This window comes from Scyliorhinus torazame, chromosome 4 (assembly GCF_047496885.1).
Source record: "Scyliorhinus torazame isolate Kashiwa2021f chromosome 4, sScyTor2.1, whole genome shotgun sequence".
NCBI lineage: Eukaryota > Metazoa > Chordata > Chondrichthyes > Carcharhiniformes > Scyliorhinidae > Scyliorhinus > Scyliorhinus torazame.
The window spans coordinates 148,653,183-148,673,241 of record NC_092710.1 but is presented as its reverse complement, the minus strand read 5'-3'; the positions used below and the strand labels follow the sequence as shown (position 1 = coordinate 148,673,241).

Sequence of the window (20,059 nt, the reverse complement as noted above, 5' to 3'; positions counted from 1 at the left end):
CTCTACTCTGATGCATCTAATAATAGACCATGCACGTACAGAGACGTGTCTCTCTTTCCCCCCTCCCCCGTACTATTCCCTTCCACAACACCAAGCTCCTCAGAGCGAAGGCCAAAGACTCAATCGCTAATGCAAATAACAGAGGGGACATAGGACACCTCTGCCTGGTCCCTCGGTGCAGAGCAAAGTACCCCAATCTAGTATTGTTTGTGTGGATACTCTCCCTCGGTTCCTTATATAATAGCCGTACCCATTCCGTGAATCTCGGCCCGATCCCCAACCTCAAGAACCGCAATCAAATACCCCCATTCTACTCGATCAAATGCCGTTTCCTCATCCAGTGCAACCGCCACCTCTGTCTCCTTTCCCCCAGCTGGCGTCATGATTACATTTATTTGACATTTATCTAATATTTGAGAATAGCTGCCTTCCTTTCACGAGCCCCGTCTGGTCCTCCCCATCATCTTCGGTGGCACCCCTCCAACCTAGTCGCCAATATCTTCGCATCCACATTCGGTAACGATCTAGGCCTGTACGACCCACACTACGTCGGGTCCTTATCTTTTTTTAACAACAAGGGGATTGAGGCCTGCCCCAATGTTTGTCGTAGCACCCCCTTTCCTATCGCCTCCTCAAACAGCCCCACCCTCAGCGGTGCCAATCTGTCCTTAACTTTCTCATAATATTCCTCTGGGAACCCATCTGGCCCTGTCACCTTCCCTGACTGCATCCTCCCAATTGCCTCCTTTACCTCCTGTTCCCCTAACGGCCTCTCCAGCGTGGTCCTATCTCCCCAATCTCGAGTACGCCAAACCGTCCAGGAACACCCGCATCGCCTGATCCTCCCCCGATGGCTCCGACCTACAAATTTTCATAGAACTCATCAAACACCCTAATAATCTGGTCTGGGGTCACCACCAATTTTCCTGTCCTATACTGCACCTGGACGATTTCCCTCGCCGCCGCTGCCTCCCTCAGAAGTTGGCCTGCCTTTTCCCCGTACTCATAAATTGCTCCCGTTGCCCACCTCAGTTGGTGCACAACCTTCCCAGCGATAACCAATTAAAATTAGCCTGTAGCTCCCTCCTGTCTAAAAGTGCTGGATCTGCTGCCCCTGCGTACCTCCTGTCCACCTCCAACATCTCATCTGTCGGCCTTAGACGCTCTTCCCTCTCTTTATAAACCTTAGCCTTAAACGATATCCCTTTCCCCCGTACAGTTAAAACCCACGTACTCCTCAATCACCCTCCCGATATTCTCACAAAACCTTCGGTCCCCCAGTACGGTCTCTGCACTGTCCCCTTCTCGAAGACCATGTCCACCCAATGCAGCGCATGATCCAAAATTGCTATCGCCGAATACTCATAATCCCCTAATCGCAGCCAACAGTGCCTTCCCTACTACAAATAAGTCTATTACATACATAGAGCATACAGTGCAGAAGGAGGCCATTCAGTCCATCGAGTCTGCACCGACTCACTTAAGCCCTCACCGCCACCCTATCCCTGTAATCCAAGAACCCCTCCTAACCTTTTTTGAACACTAAGGGCAATTTAGGATGGCCAAACCACCTAACCTGCACGTCTTTAGAATAAACCTTATGAACCGGAGAGAAAAACGAATACTCATGCTCCCTCGTGTGCAAGAACCTCCATGGGTCCACTGCTCCCATTTCCCTCATAAGCCCAGACAACCCCAGAAAACAGTACTTACAAAAAAGATCCCCACTCTTACCTTACCCAAATCGACAACTGTACCCCATTTAACCCATATAGCAACATGAAATACAAAATCAAACTATATTCCCCCCCCCACTACCCTCGGTCCAAGTCCAGTCCTCCGTTTAATTCCTCACTTATGCTCCTGTCCTGTGCCTTCACAAACACCCCTGCTGCTTCCACCGTCTTGAAATAAAAATCTCTGGAGTTGTAGGTCACCCTCAACTTACTTGGGTACACTATGCCGAACTGCACTATTATACAGCGCTGTCTTCACTCGGCCAAAGGCCGCCCGCCTCCTCGCCAACTCCACAGTTAAACCCTGGTAAATACATATACTAGCTCCAGCCCACTGCACCTTGTTGCTCTGTTTCTCTGGTTCTAAATATGGCGGTCAATATGGTCGCCTTCCTTAATCCTAATTATGTTTGCTTTAGAGTTGCCAGGTATCTCTCTCGAGACCGCCACAAGGTTCAAACCCAAATACTGATCAAAGAGCCAATACACCAGTTAGTTAGTTCAAAGTCAGTACTATTTATTTACACACTAATATCTACTCATGCACAAAGTACTACAAACTAAATTATCTCTAATGCTAACGCCTATACTTAGCTTCGGGTGCCCACTCAGTCAGAGGAACAATGGTCATTGTTCGGATCCGAGGTTGTTGGGGGCGAAGTGGTACAGGAGAACAGCTAAGGTCATCCGTCTGGTAGCGAGCGTTGACCTTGGACTTACTTGCTTCTGGTGCATGGGTCTCTCCGCTTTGAGAGCCAAATCCAAGAGAGCGATTCTCTCTCGGGGGGTTTCTTCTTATACCCGGAGGGGCTTCGCGTGCTTTTGGGCGGGCCTTAAACTGGTCCCAATTAATTGGGTCGCATCTTGATCACTGGTATTGATCTTGTGCAATAAAGGGGTGGGTGCCCTGATGGCTGGGCATGTCTTAGGTGGTAGTTGGTCTTGCTTTGTTTGCGCTTTCGGTTTGGGGAACTGGCGCCCTGATGTCTGGAGCTGTATCGGCTGTTTGAGTGTCTTTCCTTTGTTCCCGGAGATGGGCCATCAATATGTTAATTGACCTACAGTTTCAGTCCCGTCTGGGAGCTGCCTTCCCAATACTCATACAGGCTCTGTGCCTGCTTGCTTTCCTAACATTGTCCATAGTTCCCTACATTCATTGCAAGCATCCATTTTATATTCTGGAAGTGGCCATCCTAGATGGCAACAACCTCCTGCTTCTGCTTCGCCCAACTCGAGACCTTCTCCATCACATGATACCTTTAGAAGCAAATAATCACTGCTCTTGGTGGCTCATTGGTCTTTGATTTAGGCCTCAATAACCGATGAGTCCGATCCAGTTCGTGCCGGGAGGGATCTTCCCCCTCCCCCACCAGCTCTGCCAACATCTTAGCCAAGTTCTCAGTTGGCCTTGGGCCCTCCACCCCTTCGGGCAGGCCCAGGATCCTCAAGTTTTGTCGCCTCGATCTGTTTTCCAGGTCCTCCAATTTAGTTTGCAGCCCTTATGGACTGACCTCATTAACACTGCACCCCTGTATGCTTCACCCAATGCCGGTGTTTATGTAGTTACATTGTGTAACTTGTGTTGCCCTATTATGTATTTTCTTTTATTTCCTTTTCTTTTCATGTACTTAATGATCTGTTGAGCTGCTCGCAGAAAACTATTTTTCACTCTACCTCGGTACACGTGACAGTAAACAAAATCCAAATCCTTTGTTGGCCTCGACCAACCTCTGCAGCCCCTCGCGCATTGAGATGAGCTGATCGCTGTGTTGCGACATGGCTTCCTCCACTCCCTTTATTTTCTCACCCTGCTTACGCACCTCAGCCGAAGTCCTTGACGTTGCCGCCTTCACCGGGGCAATCGCTTCCTCCACGAACAACTCATCTTCTTCCTCATCACCTCCATGTGCTTTGCAACCTGCTTCTCAAGTTCCAAAGCCATCACCTCGGTCATCTTTTCTGCCGTAAGCAGTGCGGCCCCACCCCGTGACCCAGCCTCCGCCATCTTTCCAGTTACCAAACTGACCATTTCGCTCGACGGTGCACCCTCACTGTTTCCCTTCTTCACGCGGCTTTCTTTTGGTTTTTTGACATCCCCCTCCTTCCTTATATCTTCCTGCACTTAATTGTCAAACAACTGCCCCTGGGACCCGGCATTAAATTCCAAAAACTCAAGCCTCGAGCAGGAGCCACCCAACGTGCGACTTCCTCCACATGCTGCCATCGGAAGTCCCAAAACTTAACATTTGATATAAATCCGGGTGCTCCGGTTTCTTCCTACAGTCCAAAGATGTGCAGGTTAGGTGAATTGGCTATGCTAAATTTCCCTTAGTGTCCAAAAAGGTTAGTTGAGGTTACGGGGATAGGGTGGAGGTGTAGAGATAGGGTGGAGGTGTGGGCTTGGGTAGGGTGCTCTTTCCAGGGGCTGGTGCAGACTCAATGGGCCGATTGGCCTCCTGCACTGTAAATTCTATGATTAACTTCCTTAGCTAACTCAATCAGAGCACTTTGTTTAATCCTGAGCTGTCCTTTTTATCTCCCATTTTGTTAGTATCTATGGTAGCCCTTTTTCACCTCCAGAACCTTCCTTCCTTCAGTTTCCTGTGCTTTGTATCAATTTATTTAATTTTGACACCTGCACCTTTCAAAAATTTCAGTATGGATTCAGAGAGTCCTTTACACCATGCCAAACTCCATTGACTCTCCATCTCCCATCATTGTGAAATCATCTATTTTACAGTTCTTCATTTTCATTTTCACATCTCGTCACTCAGTCTAGGTCCATTATATTTAAGCGATGATCTCTGGCTTTGTCTCATTGCACATCCGTTGTTGTATTACTGCCGCCTGGTAAGAGCTTCCCTTCCTTTGGTGACTATTCCCTGTTCCTTGTAACTTAACCGTATCAACTCTTTATCCCGATGTTAGTTTCCTAACCTTTAATTTAACCCATCCTCTCCCAAGTTTCTTTTTTCTCCTTTTTAAAGCGCTCAGAGATATTCTACATGAAGGAATCTATAAAATGCAAGTCACATTATACGCTTAATGCAGAAAAACGACTACTTGGTTGGCAGTTGAGAGGTTGGAGGTGATGTAATGTAGAGTTTAATTCTGTTTCATTGTAGTGTTTATGAAAATGAAATGACATTTCATACATCCATTTTGCGTATATATGCAGATGTTTGGTATAGGAAAAGAGCTGTATTGTGCTTTTCCAGAAATTTCTCTGGTATCAACTAATTTGCAGTGAGATATGGCAGATTCATTTGGAAGAGAGCCACAGGCATGATGGCAGATTGTCCTGTCACCTCTTGTGATTTTAATACAAATCAATCATGCTCTAATACTCAATGAGCAATTCCAGAAAATGAATGATGTGGCAATGATTTTTTTTTAAATTTAGAGTATCCAATTCATTTTTTCCAATTGAGGGGAAATTTAGCATGGCCAATCCACCTATTCTGCACATCTTTGGGTTGTGGGGGTGAAACCCACACAAACACAGGGAGAATGGGCAAACTCCACACGGACAGTGACCCAGAGCCGGGATCAAACCTGGGACCTCGGCGCTGTGAGGCAACTGTGCTAACCACTTGCGCCACCGTGCTGCCGCTGAATTTTTTGTTTCAAACTTGTGTGAAATGCGTTATAGGGAAGTTAGAGGAAACTTCCCGTTACATGTGACCATGTCTGATAAAAGAGCGCTTGATTCTCATACTGGGTGCTTGAAATGGGTTCTATTTCTCTAACAATTAAAATCCCTGACCATTTCTGTTCATTATTTTGAAGAATTGCAAATTTGTATTTTAATATTGTAGGTATAATTGAAGGTTACATAATGGCCGCTGTCACGTCCCACAGCCTGTTAACCTACGTTGAAGAGGAGAATATCACTGCTTTTAAGGCATTGCTGGAGAAATACAAGGATGTAGATGAAAGGAATGAGGTAGGAAGTTATTTACATGAAAACATTACACCATTTACAAAAAGAAATTAATGGTACTGAAATATACTGGAGATATTTAAAATACAGGTTTCTGCTAACTAAAATTAATTGCTGTAATAAGTATAGTGGATTCAAAACTTAACTGCAAATAAAATAAAATTACTGAGTGATATTGATGCTATTATTTTATAATAGTTTAGAACTGCTTAATTCCCCAAGTCTACCAATCATAGTATTACCAAGAGGTGGACAAATTAATTTGTCTCAGACCACTCTCATTGCTGTTCTGCAATTGGTTGGTAGAAAATGTGTGAAAGTTGCATGGGACAAGTCATTCAGTGATTTTTAAAAAACATATATTCTCCCTCTCTTTATGAAGTGTCAGCATTGTTATCTAGGTACCTTGTGTGCTGTTTTAGCTTCTACTGGAGTAAATATAAACACAGCCCAAATACAAAGTTTCAAAACTCTACTATATTCTTTAATGTTGGTTAAGTGCTCAGTATCTCCAGCTTCCTTGGTGATGTAAAGCTTGGTGTGTTTGTTTTCAGTCATGTGGGTGTGACTACAATTATAGGCTGTTGTCAGACTGGAGCCTGAGGTCTGCCACACCCACATTGTTGACTGACCACTGTTAAGGTAAATAAATGCAAGGAACTTTACAGCTTGGCAATTGAGTGGAATTTTGGTACAATGCCCCTCTTTTTTTTCCCCTCAAAAGTTAGGGTTGTGTTGGGAACGCTTCACAATTTTTTTACGTGAGGTATATCTTCACACTTGCCAAAATGCTTTGCAATTTCAAATACCACATTAATCATTCTTAATAAAGAACACGTTCAAGCATGCTGAGAAATATGTTTAAGCTGAGACAGCTGATCTTCACCTTAATATCTGAACTTGTTGGAGAGGTGTGTTAGTTGATCAGTCTATTTGTTCGCTTTGCTGTATACTCTTAAAAATAGTGTGAAATGGCAGAAGGATATAAGGTGTGTATCTATGTTGTAATGAAAAACTACTTAAAATATCTTCAATATATTTCAAACTTTAAATTTCATAGTTGAACATTGGATCTTTCAGATACTGATTAAGAATTTTACATTGCAGAGTGGGCAGACGCCATTAATGCTGGCAGCAGAGCAAGGGAATTTAGAGATTGTGCAAGAATTGCTAAAGAGGGGAGCTAACTGCAATCTGGAAGATGCTGTAAGTACTTTCATCGTAATTCTAATAACTGAGTAGCTATAAAATTGTTCATATTTTATTTAAACAACATATTTTAAAAATTGCTCTTATTTGAGATTATTTCCTTGGCAGGATAACTGGACAGCTCTTATTTCAGCTGCAAAGGAAGGCTACCTAGAAATTGTGAGCGAGCTCTTTAACTTTAATGCCAACCTGGAACACCGAGATATGGTGAGTTTAAAGAAAAACATGTATTCCCTTGTAAAGAAGAATCCATGGAGTTGCCTGTATGAAGGCTATTCTGAGTTGGTTGTTAGAATGAAAAGCACAGCTTTTTTTTAGCTGTTAGATTTAATAAAGACTGAATTTGTAACTATTATTGCTGAAAAAGAAGGACATGTTGCTGAAGCTTTTAACCTTTCTGTCATGAGCACAAACGCAAGAATGTCAAATTTCAAACTATCACAATTTGTACTATAAGACAAAAGGCTGCTAATTGGTTAGCGAGTCGATTCTGATTGGCAAAGACAATACTGTGGCAAAAGCAACAGGGTACTATAGGCTCCACAAGCTCCGAGATAATTCAAAAAAGGCATACGGCTTGGAACATATTTTTGCAAAGAATGAGTCCATGTACATGAATGTATGCTGTTTCTAGTAAGCGGAAAAGAACCATGTCACAAGTGTTATGGGCCAGGATTTAGAGAACCCCAAAGTGTATCATGGAGTTCACCTGACCCACAACCTTTACTAGATTGTGGTATGGGGAGCACAATCTACAGGAGTGGTACAGCAGAAATGGAAAAGTATTTTTTAAAGCAAAACAATGTTTAATTCTATGAACTCAAGTTAACCTTTTTAAAACATAGTGAACATCTTAGCAACCATCAATTCAAATATAACCCCCAAAGAATACAACACTTAAGTAACTCTAACTTTCCTTTTAACATCCATAAGACTTAAAACAAAACCTTTCAACAGAAGCACATCAGGTTAAAGTCACTACTGAGAGCAGTTATTAGTTTTAAATCTCCAAAGGATCGATTTACATTCTTTAGATTACAGAGAGAGAGAATAATACCCCTTCTGGCTGTGACTGCATCTTTCCAGCTCTGAAAACTAAACTAAAACGCACCCTGCAGCAAACAGCCTAAAACGAAAGTAAAAAGCTGACAGACAGCCCAGCTCCACCCACTCTCTGGCATCACTGCAGTAATAAACACCCATTTCTTAAAGGTACTCTCACTACAGATATTTATATACATACCCATTTATAAACACCCATTTCTTAAAGGTACCGATTATCTTGAATTGGCCATTAATATAGCATTGAGTGCATTCAGGATTGAATTCCGGGCTGTTCAGCAAATGCTGCCCAACTGTAGAACTAACAGTAGATGTTTTGTTTTGGAGTTTGCAAGTGTGGGTCAGTTAAGTATGCTTGTTACAAACAAACAAACAAAGGAACACACTGTTTGATTCAATCATCTGATAACGGTGTCATACAGCCTACGTAACTGGCATTGTACTGAAATTTACAAACAACATTGCTCAATTGTAAAGTAGACAATGTCTTTTTGGACTGACGGCAGCGTCTTGTTTGTGGGAAAATACCATTCAAGTAGTCACTGCCGCATAGCAAGGTGAAATGGCTTGCTGTTCAGATTTTTGAAATATTTTGCCGTTCCAAGATAATTTGAGGTAGACTAGGCACTTCTCAGATCTGAAAGTGGTGACTTTAATTCATTTGTGAGTTTGAACAGTGAGCAGTAATCTGATCAGGATAGCTTTGTGCTCTATCTCTGCCTCAAGCGTGAATGATTACCTGTGACTTATGTATTGATAGCAAAGCCTTATCCATGTGACCATTTGGAATTGTGAGCTTATTTATAAATGTACCACTTAAGGAAGCTATTGTCACTTATGCCACATTGCTATATCATGATAATATAGACACTCCCATCATTTTCTGAATCTTAACTACTTTGCTTTAATGGCAACATACGTGTAGAACTAGATAACGAAAGAGAAAATGCTGGAAAATCTCAGAAGATCTGGCAGCATCTGTAGGGAGAGAAAAGAGCTAACTTTTTGAGTCCGATGACTCCTTGTCAAAGCTAACAGACAGAGAAAGTGGGAAATATTTATACTGTGGAGTGAGAATGAAAGATGAGTCATAGCCACAGAAACCCAGGGAAACCGGGTGCTAATGGTCACAGAAACTTGTGTGTGTGTGTGTGTGTGTGTGTGTGTGTGTGTGTGTGTGTGTGTGTCTTTTACCATTTCTTTCTTTATTAATATATATTTAATCCCCCCTGCCCCAATCTTATCCACCTTTCCGTAACCTTTCTCTTCTTTGTTTCCCCCTTCCCCTCACCCCACATCTACAGTTCATCCTCTGATGTCAGTTTCTCTGCTGTTTGACCTTTCACATCTTTTGTTCTTTCAGGGGACTGCCATTAGCACTCTTTCCCCTTGGTTTCTGTGGCCCTTAGCACCCGGTTTCCCAGAGTTTCTGTGGCTATGACTCATCTTTCATTCTCACTCCACAGTATAAATATTTCCCACTTTCTCTGTCTGTTAGCTTTGACAAAGAGTCATCGGACTCAAAACGTTAGCTCTTTTCTCTCCCTACAGATGCTGCCAGACCTGCTGAGATTTTCCAGCATTTTCTCTTTTGTTCCAGATTCCAGCATCCGCAGTAATTTGCTTTTATGTAGAAATAGATAGTTTAGCCATGGGATCCGCTTCTAGGTCCAACGCTCGCTAACATTTCCGTTGATTTCCATGAGAAACACATTTTTGGTAGAATGACCCCATTGCGTATTTCCGATATGAAGATGATAAATCCGCGATCTTGGAATCTGTGTGTATGAATTTCCATACACACTTTTTATACACTCCATTCCTGACTCAAATTCACTTTTGAGATGGAGCCATCTAATTCAGATGGTGCAGAAAGGGAATGCATGACTGCCTGACAGTCCATGAGAACTAATCAGGTAGTCCACAAGTGCCCTGGGGTCCTGCTCATCAGTCGGTTTTCTGTTTTGGATGCTAGTGACAACGTTGATTCCTTGGAGGAGTGCAGCCAGGGCCTTGTTTGTGGCATCATAGAAGGCTTTACGGGTGGCTATACTACATCGGAGGTGTGGAAGAAGAATGGAAGAAAAGTAACAATAGGGGATTTGTTCGTTCGGGGAAGAGGCAGGTGTTTCTATGGTCGTAGATATAACTCCAGGATGGTATGTTGTCTCCCTAATACCAGGGTCAAAGATGTCATGGAGCGGCTGCAATACATTTTTCTGGGCGAGGAGGGTTGTGGCCCATATCGGTACTGATGACTTGGGTAGGAAAAGAGGGTACAGTCCTGAAAGCAGATTTCAGGGAGCTAGGAAAAAGTTTGAAAAGCAATACATCGTAAGCAGTAATCTCAGGATTATTCCTTGTCCCATGTGCTAGTGAGCATAGAAATAGGAGAATTGAGCGATTAAACCCATGACTGGAAAGCTGGTGTAGAGGGAGGGTACCAGACATCTGAGGCATCGAGACTGGTTCTGGGAAAAGTGTAAGCTGATCTACACCTGAAAAGCACAAGGTTGTATAACCTCACGGAGATTTGCTAGTGCTGTTAGGGTGGGAGTTTAAACTAGATTCACAGGGGGATGGGAACCTGAGGGGAAATTCCGAAGAAGTGCAGGTTTAAAAAGTGTACATCAGAGGAATGTGGCAGTGTTAAAAGACCATAAAATATAGGAGCAGAGTTAGGCCATTTAGCCCATCGAGCCTGCTGTGCCATTCGATCCTGGCTGATATGTTCCTCATCTCCATTCTCCTGCCTCCTCCCCATAACCCCTGATCTCCATATTAATCAAGAAATCCCTTTATTAATCAAGAATACCAGATTTGTGCTTGAGATGCTGTTACCTACTGGGCTACAAACCTAGAACTGGAAGGTGAAATCTTACAGAATAGTTCTTAATACATCAGAACTAGGAGGAGGCAATTTAGCCTCTTGAGACTGCTCCACCGATCAAAATGATCATGGCTAACTCCTCTTTAAATTTACTCACTATCCCAGCTTCCACCACACTCTATGGTAGCGAATTCTACAGAGTTACAACTCTTTGGGAGCAAAAATTTCTCTTAATTTCTGTTTTAAATTTGCTACCCCTTATCCTGAGACTATAACCTCTCATTCTAGAATGCTCCACAAGAGGAAGCATCTGCTCCACGTCTACTTCATCCATACCTTTCATCATCCTGTATACCTCAATTTGATCTCCCCTCAATCTTCCACACTTTAGAGAGTATAGGCATAAACTGCTCAATCTCTCTTCATACGACAAACCTCTGGAATCAATCTAGTGAACCTCGTCTGAAGTACTTCCAATGCCACTACATCTTTCCTCAAATAAGGAGACCAAAACAGTGTACAATACTCAAGGTGCATGTACTGGGCTGATGTTGAATCTTGATATTGTGGTGTGAACAAAGAACACTAGACTTTGTTTTATGAACAAAGTTATTTATTACTAACACTACACAAACAAATTACTAAAATGTTTAAGATTAATACAGTTAGAAATAATGGTCTAACACTAACTTACACTAAGATACTACAGAGGTACTCTAATATGCGACTGCTACAAACTCCATACTAACACCTTCTCCTGGAACACATGGTGTCCGGGTCACGTGTCTCCATACTCTCACCACCTGGTGGTTGGATGCTGAAACTACAACAGTTATACATATATTATTGATGTGGAGATGCCGGCGTTGGACTGGGGTGAGCACAGTAAGAAATTTTACAACACCAGGTTAAAGTCCAACAGGTTTGTTTCGATGTCACTAGCTTTCGGAGCGCTGCTCCTTCCTCAGGTGAATGAAGAGGTATGTTCCAGAAACATATATATAGACACATTCAAAGATGCCAGACAATGCTTGGAATGTGAGCATTAGCAGGTGACTAAATCTTTACAGATCCAGAGATGGGGTAACCCCAGGTTAAAGAGGTGTGAATTGTGTCAAGCCAGGACAGTTGGTAGGATTTCGCAGGCCAGATGGTGGGGGATGAATGTAATGCGACATGAATCCCAGGTCCCGGTTCAGGCCGCACTCACGTGTACGGAACTTGGCTATAAGCTTCAGCTCGGCGATTCTGCGTTGTCGCGCGTCCTGAAGGCCGCCTTGGAGAACGCTTACCCGGAGATCAGAGGCTGAATGCCCTTGACTGCTGAAGTGTTCCCCGCCTGGAAGGGAACATTCCTGCCTGGTGATTCTGGCACAATGTCCGTTCATTCGTTGTCGCAGCGTCTGCATTGTCTCGCCAATGCACCACGCTTCGGGACATCCTTTCCTGCAGCGTATGAGGTAGACCACGTTGGCCGAGTCGCACGAGTATGTACCGCGTACCTGGTGGGTGGTGTTCTCACGTATAATGGTGGTATCCATGTCGATGATCTGGCACGTCTTGCAGAGATTGCCATGGCAGGGTTGTGTGGTGTCGTGGTCACTGTTCTGAAGGCTGGGTAGTTTGCTGCAAACAATGGTTTGTTTGAGGTTGCGTGGTTGTTTGAAGGCAAGTAGTGGGTGTGTGGGGATGACCTTGGCAAGATGTTCATCTTCATCGATGACGTGTTGAAGGCTGTGAAGAAGATGTTGTAGTTTCTCCGCTCCGGGAAAGTACTGGACGACGAAGGGTATTCTGTCGGTTGTGTCCCATGTTTGTCTTCTGAGGAGGTCGGTGCGTTTTTTTGCTGTGGCGCGTTGGAACTGTCGATCGATGAGTCGAGCGCCATATCCCGTTCGTACGAAGGCATCTTTCAACGTCTGTAGATGTCTGTTACGCTCCTCCTCGTCTGAGCAGATCCTGTGTATATGGAGAGCTTGTCCATAGGGGATGGCTTCTTTAATGTGTTTAGGGTGGAAGCTGGAGAAGTGGAGCATCGTGAGGTTATCCATGGGTTTGCGGTAAAGCGAAGTGCTGAGGTGGCCGTCCTTGATGGAGACGAGTGTGTCCAAGAATGCAACTGATTTTGGAGAGTAGTCCATGGTGAGTCTGATGGTTGGATGGAACTTATTGATGTCATCGTGTAGTCGTTTCAGTGATTCTTCGCCGTGGGTCCAAAGGAAAAAAATGTCATCGATGTATCTGGTGTATAACGTCGGTTGAAGGTCCTGTGCAGTGAGTAGGTCTTGTTCAAACTTGTGCATGAAAATGTTGGCGTATTGGGGTGCGAATCTGGTCCCCATGGCTGTTCCGTGTGTCTGGATGAAGAACTTGTTGTCGAAGGTGAAGACGTTGTGATCCAGAATGAAGCGGATGAGTTGCAGAATTGCGTCTGGAGATTGGCAGTTGTCGCTGTTGAGTACTGAGGCTGTTGCAGCAATGCCGTCGTCATGGGGGATGCTGGTATAGAGTGCCGAGACGTCCATTGTGACGAGGAATGTTCCTAGTTCAACTGGTCCATGGGTGCTGAGTTTCTGTAGGAAGTCTGTCGTGTCGCGACAGAAGCTGGGCGTACCTTGTACGATGGGTTTCAAGATGCCATCGATGTAGCCAGAGAGGTCTCACACAGGGTCCCATTGCCTGAAACGATAGAACGGCCTGGTGTGTTGGCCTTGTGTATTTTCGGTAGGCAGTAGAGATCTCCAATGCGGGGAGTACGTGGGATGAGAGCACGTAGGGTGCTCTGAAGATATGGATCCAAGGTCTTGATCAGTCTGTTAAGTTGGCGTATGTGTTCCTTGGTCGGATCTGCGGGTAACTGTCTGTAGTGTTCTTGGTTGTTCAGTTGTCGGTATACTTCTTTGCAGTAGTCCGTTCTGTTCAGTATGACAGTGGCCCCTCCTTTGTCTGCTGGTTTGATGACTATGCTGCGGTTGCTGCGGTATATAATAACATATATTATTATTTACATACAGATGATAATATAGATGACAATCTACTTGTCATCACAATGCGGTCTCACCAATGCCTTGTATAGCTGCAACAAAACTTCCTTACATTTTATACTCTATTCCTTTAGCTATAAATGGGTGGGGGTGGGGGGGATATTTGAGGTTTGATGTGTGATGGTTTTTGTATATAGGGGGTCAATCACAATCACGCGCAGGAAATGTTACATGGGCTGGGGGAGAGAGACAAGGAGCTGCGCCAGAGGGGGCGGAGCGGGCTTTGGAAAGCGTGGGTTTTTTTGTTTTTCCCGCGCACGGGAAGGAAGGTGGGAGGGGGAACTCCCACACGGGGAGGCCAATGGGATAGCGGGGGTAGCCGGGTTCAGCAGGTGTCAGCTGACTTACGGGAGTGACATGAGGGGAGCAAAAAAGCTAGACACGGGTCTAGCGGGAGGAGGGAAGGGGTGGAGGAAAGGGTTCCTGCTGCACTGGCTGAAAGGGAATGGGACATAGAAGAGGTGGTCGGGACGGGGGCCCCCGTCTGGGGGACTGGGGGGTGAGGGAGGCGTGGACACGGGATTGGCCCAGAAAAGGAGATGGCTAGTCGGCAGGGGGGGGGAGGGGTGAGAGCCCCTCCAATCCGGCTGATAACGTGGAACGTGAGGGGGCTGAATGGGCCGGTGAAGAGGGCTTGAGTGTTCGCGCACTTAAAGGGATTGAAGGCGGACGTGGTCATGCTCCAAGAGACTCACCTGAAGGTGGCGGACCAGGTCAGGTTAAGAAAGGGATGGGTAGGACAGGGATTCCACTTTGGACTGGACGCGAAGAATAGAGGTGTTGCAATATTAGTGGGAAAGCGGGTGTCATTTGAGGCCAAGACTATTGAGGTGGACAATGGAGGGCGATATGTAATGGTGAGCGGTAGGCTGCAAGAGACGTGGGTGGTGTTGGTAAACGTATACGCCCCGAACTGGGATGATGCAGGATTCATGAAGCGCACGTTGGGGCGCATTCCGGACCTGGAGAAAGGAGGCCTGATAATGGGAGGGGACTTCAATACCGTGTTGGATCCAGCACTGGACCGCACCAAATCAAGGACTGGAAAGAGGCCGGCGGCGGCCAAGGTACTTAGGGGGTTTATGGATCAGATGGGGGGAGTGGACCCATGGCGGTTTGCAAGGCCGCAGGCCAGGGAATTTTCTTTCTTTTCCCATGTACACAAAGCCTACTCCCGGATAGATTTTTTTGTTCTGGGCAGGGCGCTCATCCCGAGGGTGGAGGGGACGGAGTATTCGGCCATAGCCGTTTCGGACCATGCCCCGCACTGGGTGGAACTGGAGCTGGGAGAGGAGAGGGACCAACGCCCGCTGTGGCGGCTGGATGTTTGACTGCTGGCGGATGAGGTGGTGTGTGGGAAGGTGAGGGGGTGTATCGAAAGGTACTTGGAGGCCAACGACAACGGGGAGGTGCGGGTAGGGGTGGTATGGGAGGCGTTGAAGGCGGTGGTCAGGGGAGAACTAATCTCCATTAGGGCTCATAGGGAGAAGACAGAGGGCATGGAAAGGGAGAGGTTAGTGGGGGAGATTTTGAGAGTGGACAGGAGATACGCAGAGTTCCCGGAGGAAAGATTACTTGGGGAAAGACGACGGCTCCAGACGGAGTTTGATCTGTTGACCACAGGGAAGGCGGAGACACGGTGGAGGAAAGCGCAGGGGGCGACCTATGAGTATGGGGAAAAGGCTAGTCGGATGCTGGCACACCAGCTCCGTAAAAGGATGGCAGCGAGGGAAATAGGGGGAGTCAAAGATGGAAGGGGAGCCACGGTTCGGAGTGCGACGAAAATAAACAAAGTATTTAAGGCCTTCTCTGAAGAGCTGTACAGATCTCAGCCCCCAGCGGGGGAAGAGGGTATGAGATGATTCCTAGACCAACTGAGATTCCCGAGGGTGGAGGAGCAAGAGGTGGCTGGTCTGGGGGCACCAATTAGGGTTGGAGGAGCTGAGCAAGGGTTTGGGGAGCATGCAGGTGAGGAAGGCCCCGGTACCGGACGGGTTCCCGGTGGAGTTCTACAGGAAGTACGTAGACCTGTTGGCCCCGCTACTCGTGAGGACCTTTAATGAGGCAAGAGAGGAGGGGACCCTACCTCCGACAATGTCGGAAGCGACAATTTCTTTGATCCTAAAGCGGGACAAGGACCCACTGCAATGTGGATCGTACAGGCCGATCTCGCTCCTTCATGTGGATGCAAAATTGCTGGCAAAAGTGCTGGCCACGAGGATCGAGGACTGTGTCCCGGGGGTGATCCACGAGGACCCGACAGGATTTGTAAAGGGTAGGCAGCTAAACACCAATGTGCAGCGGCTCTTAAACGTGATAATGATGCCATCGGTGGAGGGAGAAGCGGAGATAGTGGCAGCTATGGACGCGGAGAAGGCCTTTGACCGAGTAGAGTGTGAGTACCTCTGGGAGGTGCTGCGTAGGTTTGGGTTCGGGGGAGGGTTTATCAGTTTGGTTAAGCTCCTTTACAGAGCCCCGGTGGCGAGTGTAGTGACGAACCGCCGGAGGTCGGAGTACTTTCGACTGTAACGAGGGACGAGGCAGGGGTGCCCCCGTCCCCCCTGTTGTTCGCATTGGCGATCGAACCATTGGCCATGTCATTGAGGGAGTCTAATAAATGGAGGGGGGTGGTCTGAGGGGGAGAAGAGCATCGGGTGTCGCTATATGCGGATGACCTGTTGCTGTACGTGGCGGATCCAATGGAGGGGATGGTGGAGGTCATGCAGACTCTAAGGGAGTTTGTGGAGTTTTCGGGCTATAAGCTCAATGTAGGGAAGAGTGAGCTCTTTGTATTACAGGCGGGGGACCAAGAAAGAGGGATAGGGAACCTACCGCTGAGGAGGGCGGAGGGGAGCTTTCGGTATCTGGGGATCCAGATAGCCAGGAGTTGGGGGGCCCTACATAAACTGAATCTGACGAGGTTGGTGGAGGAGGATTGCTAAAGATGGAACATGCTACCGCTCTCGCTGGCGGGTAGAGTGCAGTCGGTCAAAATGATGGTCCTTCCGAGGTTTCTGTTTGTGTTTCAGTGCCTTCCCATCGTGATCACTAAGGCCTTTTTTAAGAGAGTAGGCAGGAATATTATGGGGTTTGTGTGGGCGAATAAGACCCCGAGGGTAAGGAGAGGGTTACTGGAACGCAGTAGGGACCGAGGAGGGCTGGCGCTGCCAAACCTGGGGAGCTACTACTGGGCAGCAAATGTGTCGATGATCCGCAAGTGGGTTATGGAGGGAGAGGGGGCGGCATGGAAGAGGATGGAGATGGCGTCCTGCAAAGGAACAAGCCTGGGGGCGTTGGTGACGGCACTGCTGCCACTCTCGGTTACAAAGTATACCACGAGCCCGGTGGTGGCGGCAACGCTAAGGATCTGGGGCCAGTGGAGACGGCACAGGGGTGCAATGGGAGCATCGGTGTGGTCCCCGATCAGGGGTAACCATCGGTTAGTCCCAGGGAAGATGGACGGAGGGTTCCAGAGCTGGCATCGGGCGGGGATCAGAAGAATGGGGGACCTGTTCATTGACGGAACGTTTGCGAGCCTAGGGGCACTGGAGGAGAAGTTTGAGTTACCCCCGGGAAATGCCTTTAGATATATGCAGGTGAGGGCTTTTGTGAGGCGACAGGTGAGGGAATTCCCATTGCTCCCGGCACAAGAAATTCAAGACAGGGTGATCTCGGGTGCATGGGTCGGGGAGGGCAAGGTGTCGGCAATACACCAGGAGATGAAAGAAGAGGGGAAGCGCTGGTAGAAGAGTTGAAGGGTAAATGGGAGAAGGAGCTGGAGGAGGAGATCGAGGAAGGTCTGTGGGCTGATGCCCTGGGTAGAGTTAATTCCTCCTCCTCGTGTGCCAGGCTCAGCCTGATACAATTTAAGGTGGTTCACAGAGCTCACTTGACGGGGGCGAGGTTGAGCAGGTACCTTTTGGGTAGAGGACAGATGTGGAAGGTGCTCAGGGAGCCCGGGGAACTATGTCCATATGTTTTGGTCATGCCCGGTACTGGAGGGGTCCTGGAGAGGAGTGGCGGGAGCAATATCTCAGGTGGTGAAAGTCCGGGTCAAGCCAAGCTGGGGGCTAGCAATATTCGGAGTAGTGGACGAACCGGGAGTGCAGGAGGCGAAAGAGGTCGGTATTCTGGCCTTTGCGCCCCTAGTAGCCCGGCGAAGGATCTTGCTAATGTGGAAGGAGGCGAAGCCCCCCCGGCGTGGAGGCCTGGATAAACGATATGGCTGGGTTCATAAAGTTGGAGAGGATCAAGTTCGCCTTGAGAGGGTCTGCGCAGGGGTTCTACAGGCGGTGGCAACCGTTCCTAGACTATCTCGCGGAGCGTTAGAGGAAGGTCGGTCAGCAGCAGCAGCAACCTGGGGGGGGGGGGGGGGGGGGGGGAGCTGCCTGGGGGGGGTAGATGAGCAAGAGACAACATGAAGAGTCGGGGAAACTGGCACGTACGGGAGAGAGCCAGTGTACAAAGCTATGTAAATATACTATTTTGCCCTGTATATATCTTGCTCCGCGCGATTTCTCGTTTCTTTTTTTTTTGTTGTTACGGGGGGGTTATTGTTTGTGAGGGAGAAAGATTGTGTTAAAAACTTTAATAAATATATTTTATTTTTTAAAAACTCCATGCGCCACATTTTGGCCCATTCTCCTAACCTGCAAATATCCATTTGTAAGGTTCTTATTTCCTCATTGCAGCTTACTGTCTCACCTATTTTGTGTTGTCTGCAAATTTAGTTAGAGAACCTTCTATCCTTGTATCCAAGTTTTCATAGACTTTACAGTGCAGAAGGAGGCCATTCGGCCCATCGAGTCTGCACCGGTTCTTGGAAAGAGCACCCTACCCAAGGTCAGCACCGCCACCCTATCCCCAGAACCCAGCAACACCACCCAACACTAAGGGCAATTTTGGACACTAAGGGCAATTTATCATGGCCAATCCACCTAACCTGCACATCTTTGGACTGTGGGAGGAAACCGGAGCATCCGGAGGAAACCCACGCACACACGGGGAGGATTTGCAGACTCCGCACAGACAGTGACCCAAGCCGGAATCGAACCTGGAACTCTGTAGCTGTGAAGCAATTGTGCTATCCACAATGCTACCGTGTTGACCTTGTTGTTAATGTAGATTGTAAATAGTTGGGGCCCAAGGACCAAACCCTGTGACACCCCACCAGTTACATCTTGCCATCCTGAAAAAGACCCATTTATCCGATTCGCTGTCTTCTGTCTGTCAATCAGCCCTCGATCCAAGCTAATAAATCACCCTGAACCCCATGTGATCTAACCTTGCATATTAACCTTCTGTGCAATACCTTATCAAATGCCTTCCGGAAGTCCAGATGTAGTATGCTACTTCTGAGAGATCCGCATTATCCACTTGCCTTGTTAGATCTTTGAAGGACTTTTTGTTAAAGAAATATTTTTATTCAGACTTTTACATATTTTCAACAAACCCCCCCTTACAGAAAAAAGAAAAACAAAGAACACAAATAAACATCTTACAACTACCTCACGAATTCCCTCAATATATAAACCCCCCATTAAGCAATAATAAACACAGTAGAAAACACAAAGTGTACCCCCCCCCCCTCTCTCTCTGGGTTGCTGCTGCTGCTGACCACCTCCTACTGCTCTGCTAGAAAGTCTAGGAACGGTTGCCACTGCCTGAAGAACCCTATCACAGACCCTCTCAAGGCAAATTTTACCCTCTCCAATTTAATGAACCCTGCCATGTCGCTGATCCAGGCTTCCACGCTTGGGGGCCTCGCATCCTTCCACTGGAGCAGAATCCTCTGCCGGGCTACCAGGGACGCAAAGGCCAGAATGCCTGCCTCTTTCGCCTCCTGCACTCCCGGCTCATCCGATACCCCAAATAGTGCTAACCCCCAGCTTTGCTTAACCAGGGTGTGCACCACCTTAGACACCATCCTCTCAATACCCCTCCAGAACCCATCCAGCACTGGGCACGCCCAGAACATGTGGGTGTGATTTGCTGGGCTCCCCGAGCACCTCCCACACCTGTCTTCCACCCCAAAGAACCTGTTCAGCCTCGCCCCTGTCAAACGCGCTCTATGAAGAACCTTAAATTGTATCAGGCTAAGCCTGGCGCAAGAGGAGGAAGCATTAACCCTACCCAGGGTGTCCGCCCACGCACCCTCGCCTATCTTCTCCCCAAGCTCCTCCTCCCATTTACCCTTTAGCTCCTCCACCGAGGTCTCCTCCTCCTCCTGCATCTC

General features: G+C 47.1%; 1 protein-coding gene across 4 annotated transcripts in view; it reads left to right on the top strand.

The window, feature by feature from the left end:
- LOC140410523 (kinase D-interacting substrate of 220 kDa-like) overlaps positions 1-20,059 on the top strand; it is a 267,277-nt gene that overhangs the window by 54,885 nt on the left and 192,333 nt on the right. For all 4 annotated transcript variants that reach the window (XM_072498731.1, XM_072498730.1, XM_072498728.1 and 1 more), the window contains exons 2-4: positions 5,555-5,682; positions 6,787-6,885; positions 6,997-7,095. In XM_072498731.1, the coding sequence (XP_072354832.1) occupies positions 5,575-5,682; positions 6,787-6,885; positions 6,997-7,095 (306 nt within the window). In that variant the 5' untranslated portion in view covers positions 5,555-5,574. The remainder of the gene's footprint in view (positions 1-5,554; positions 5,683-6,786; positions 6,886-6,996; positions 7,096-20,059) is intronic.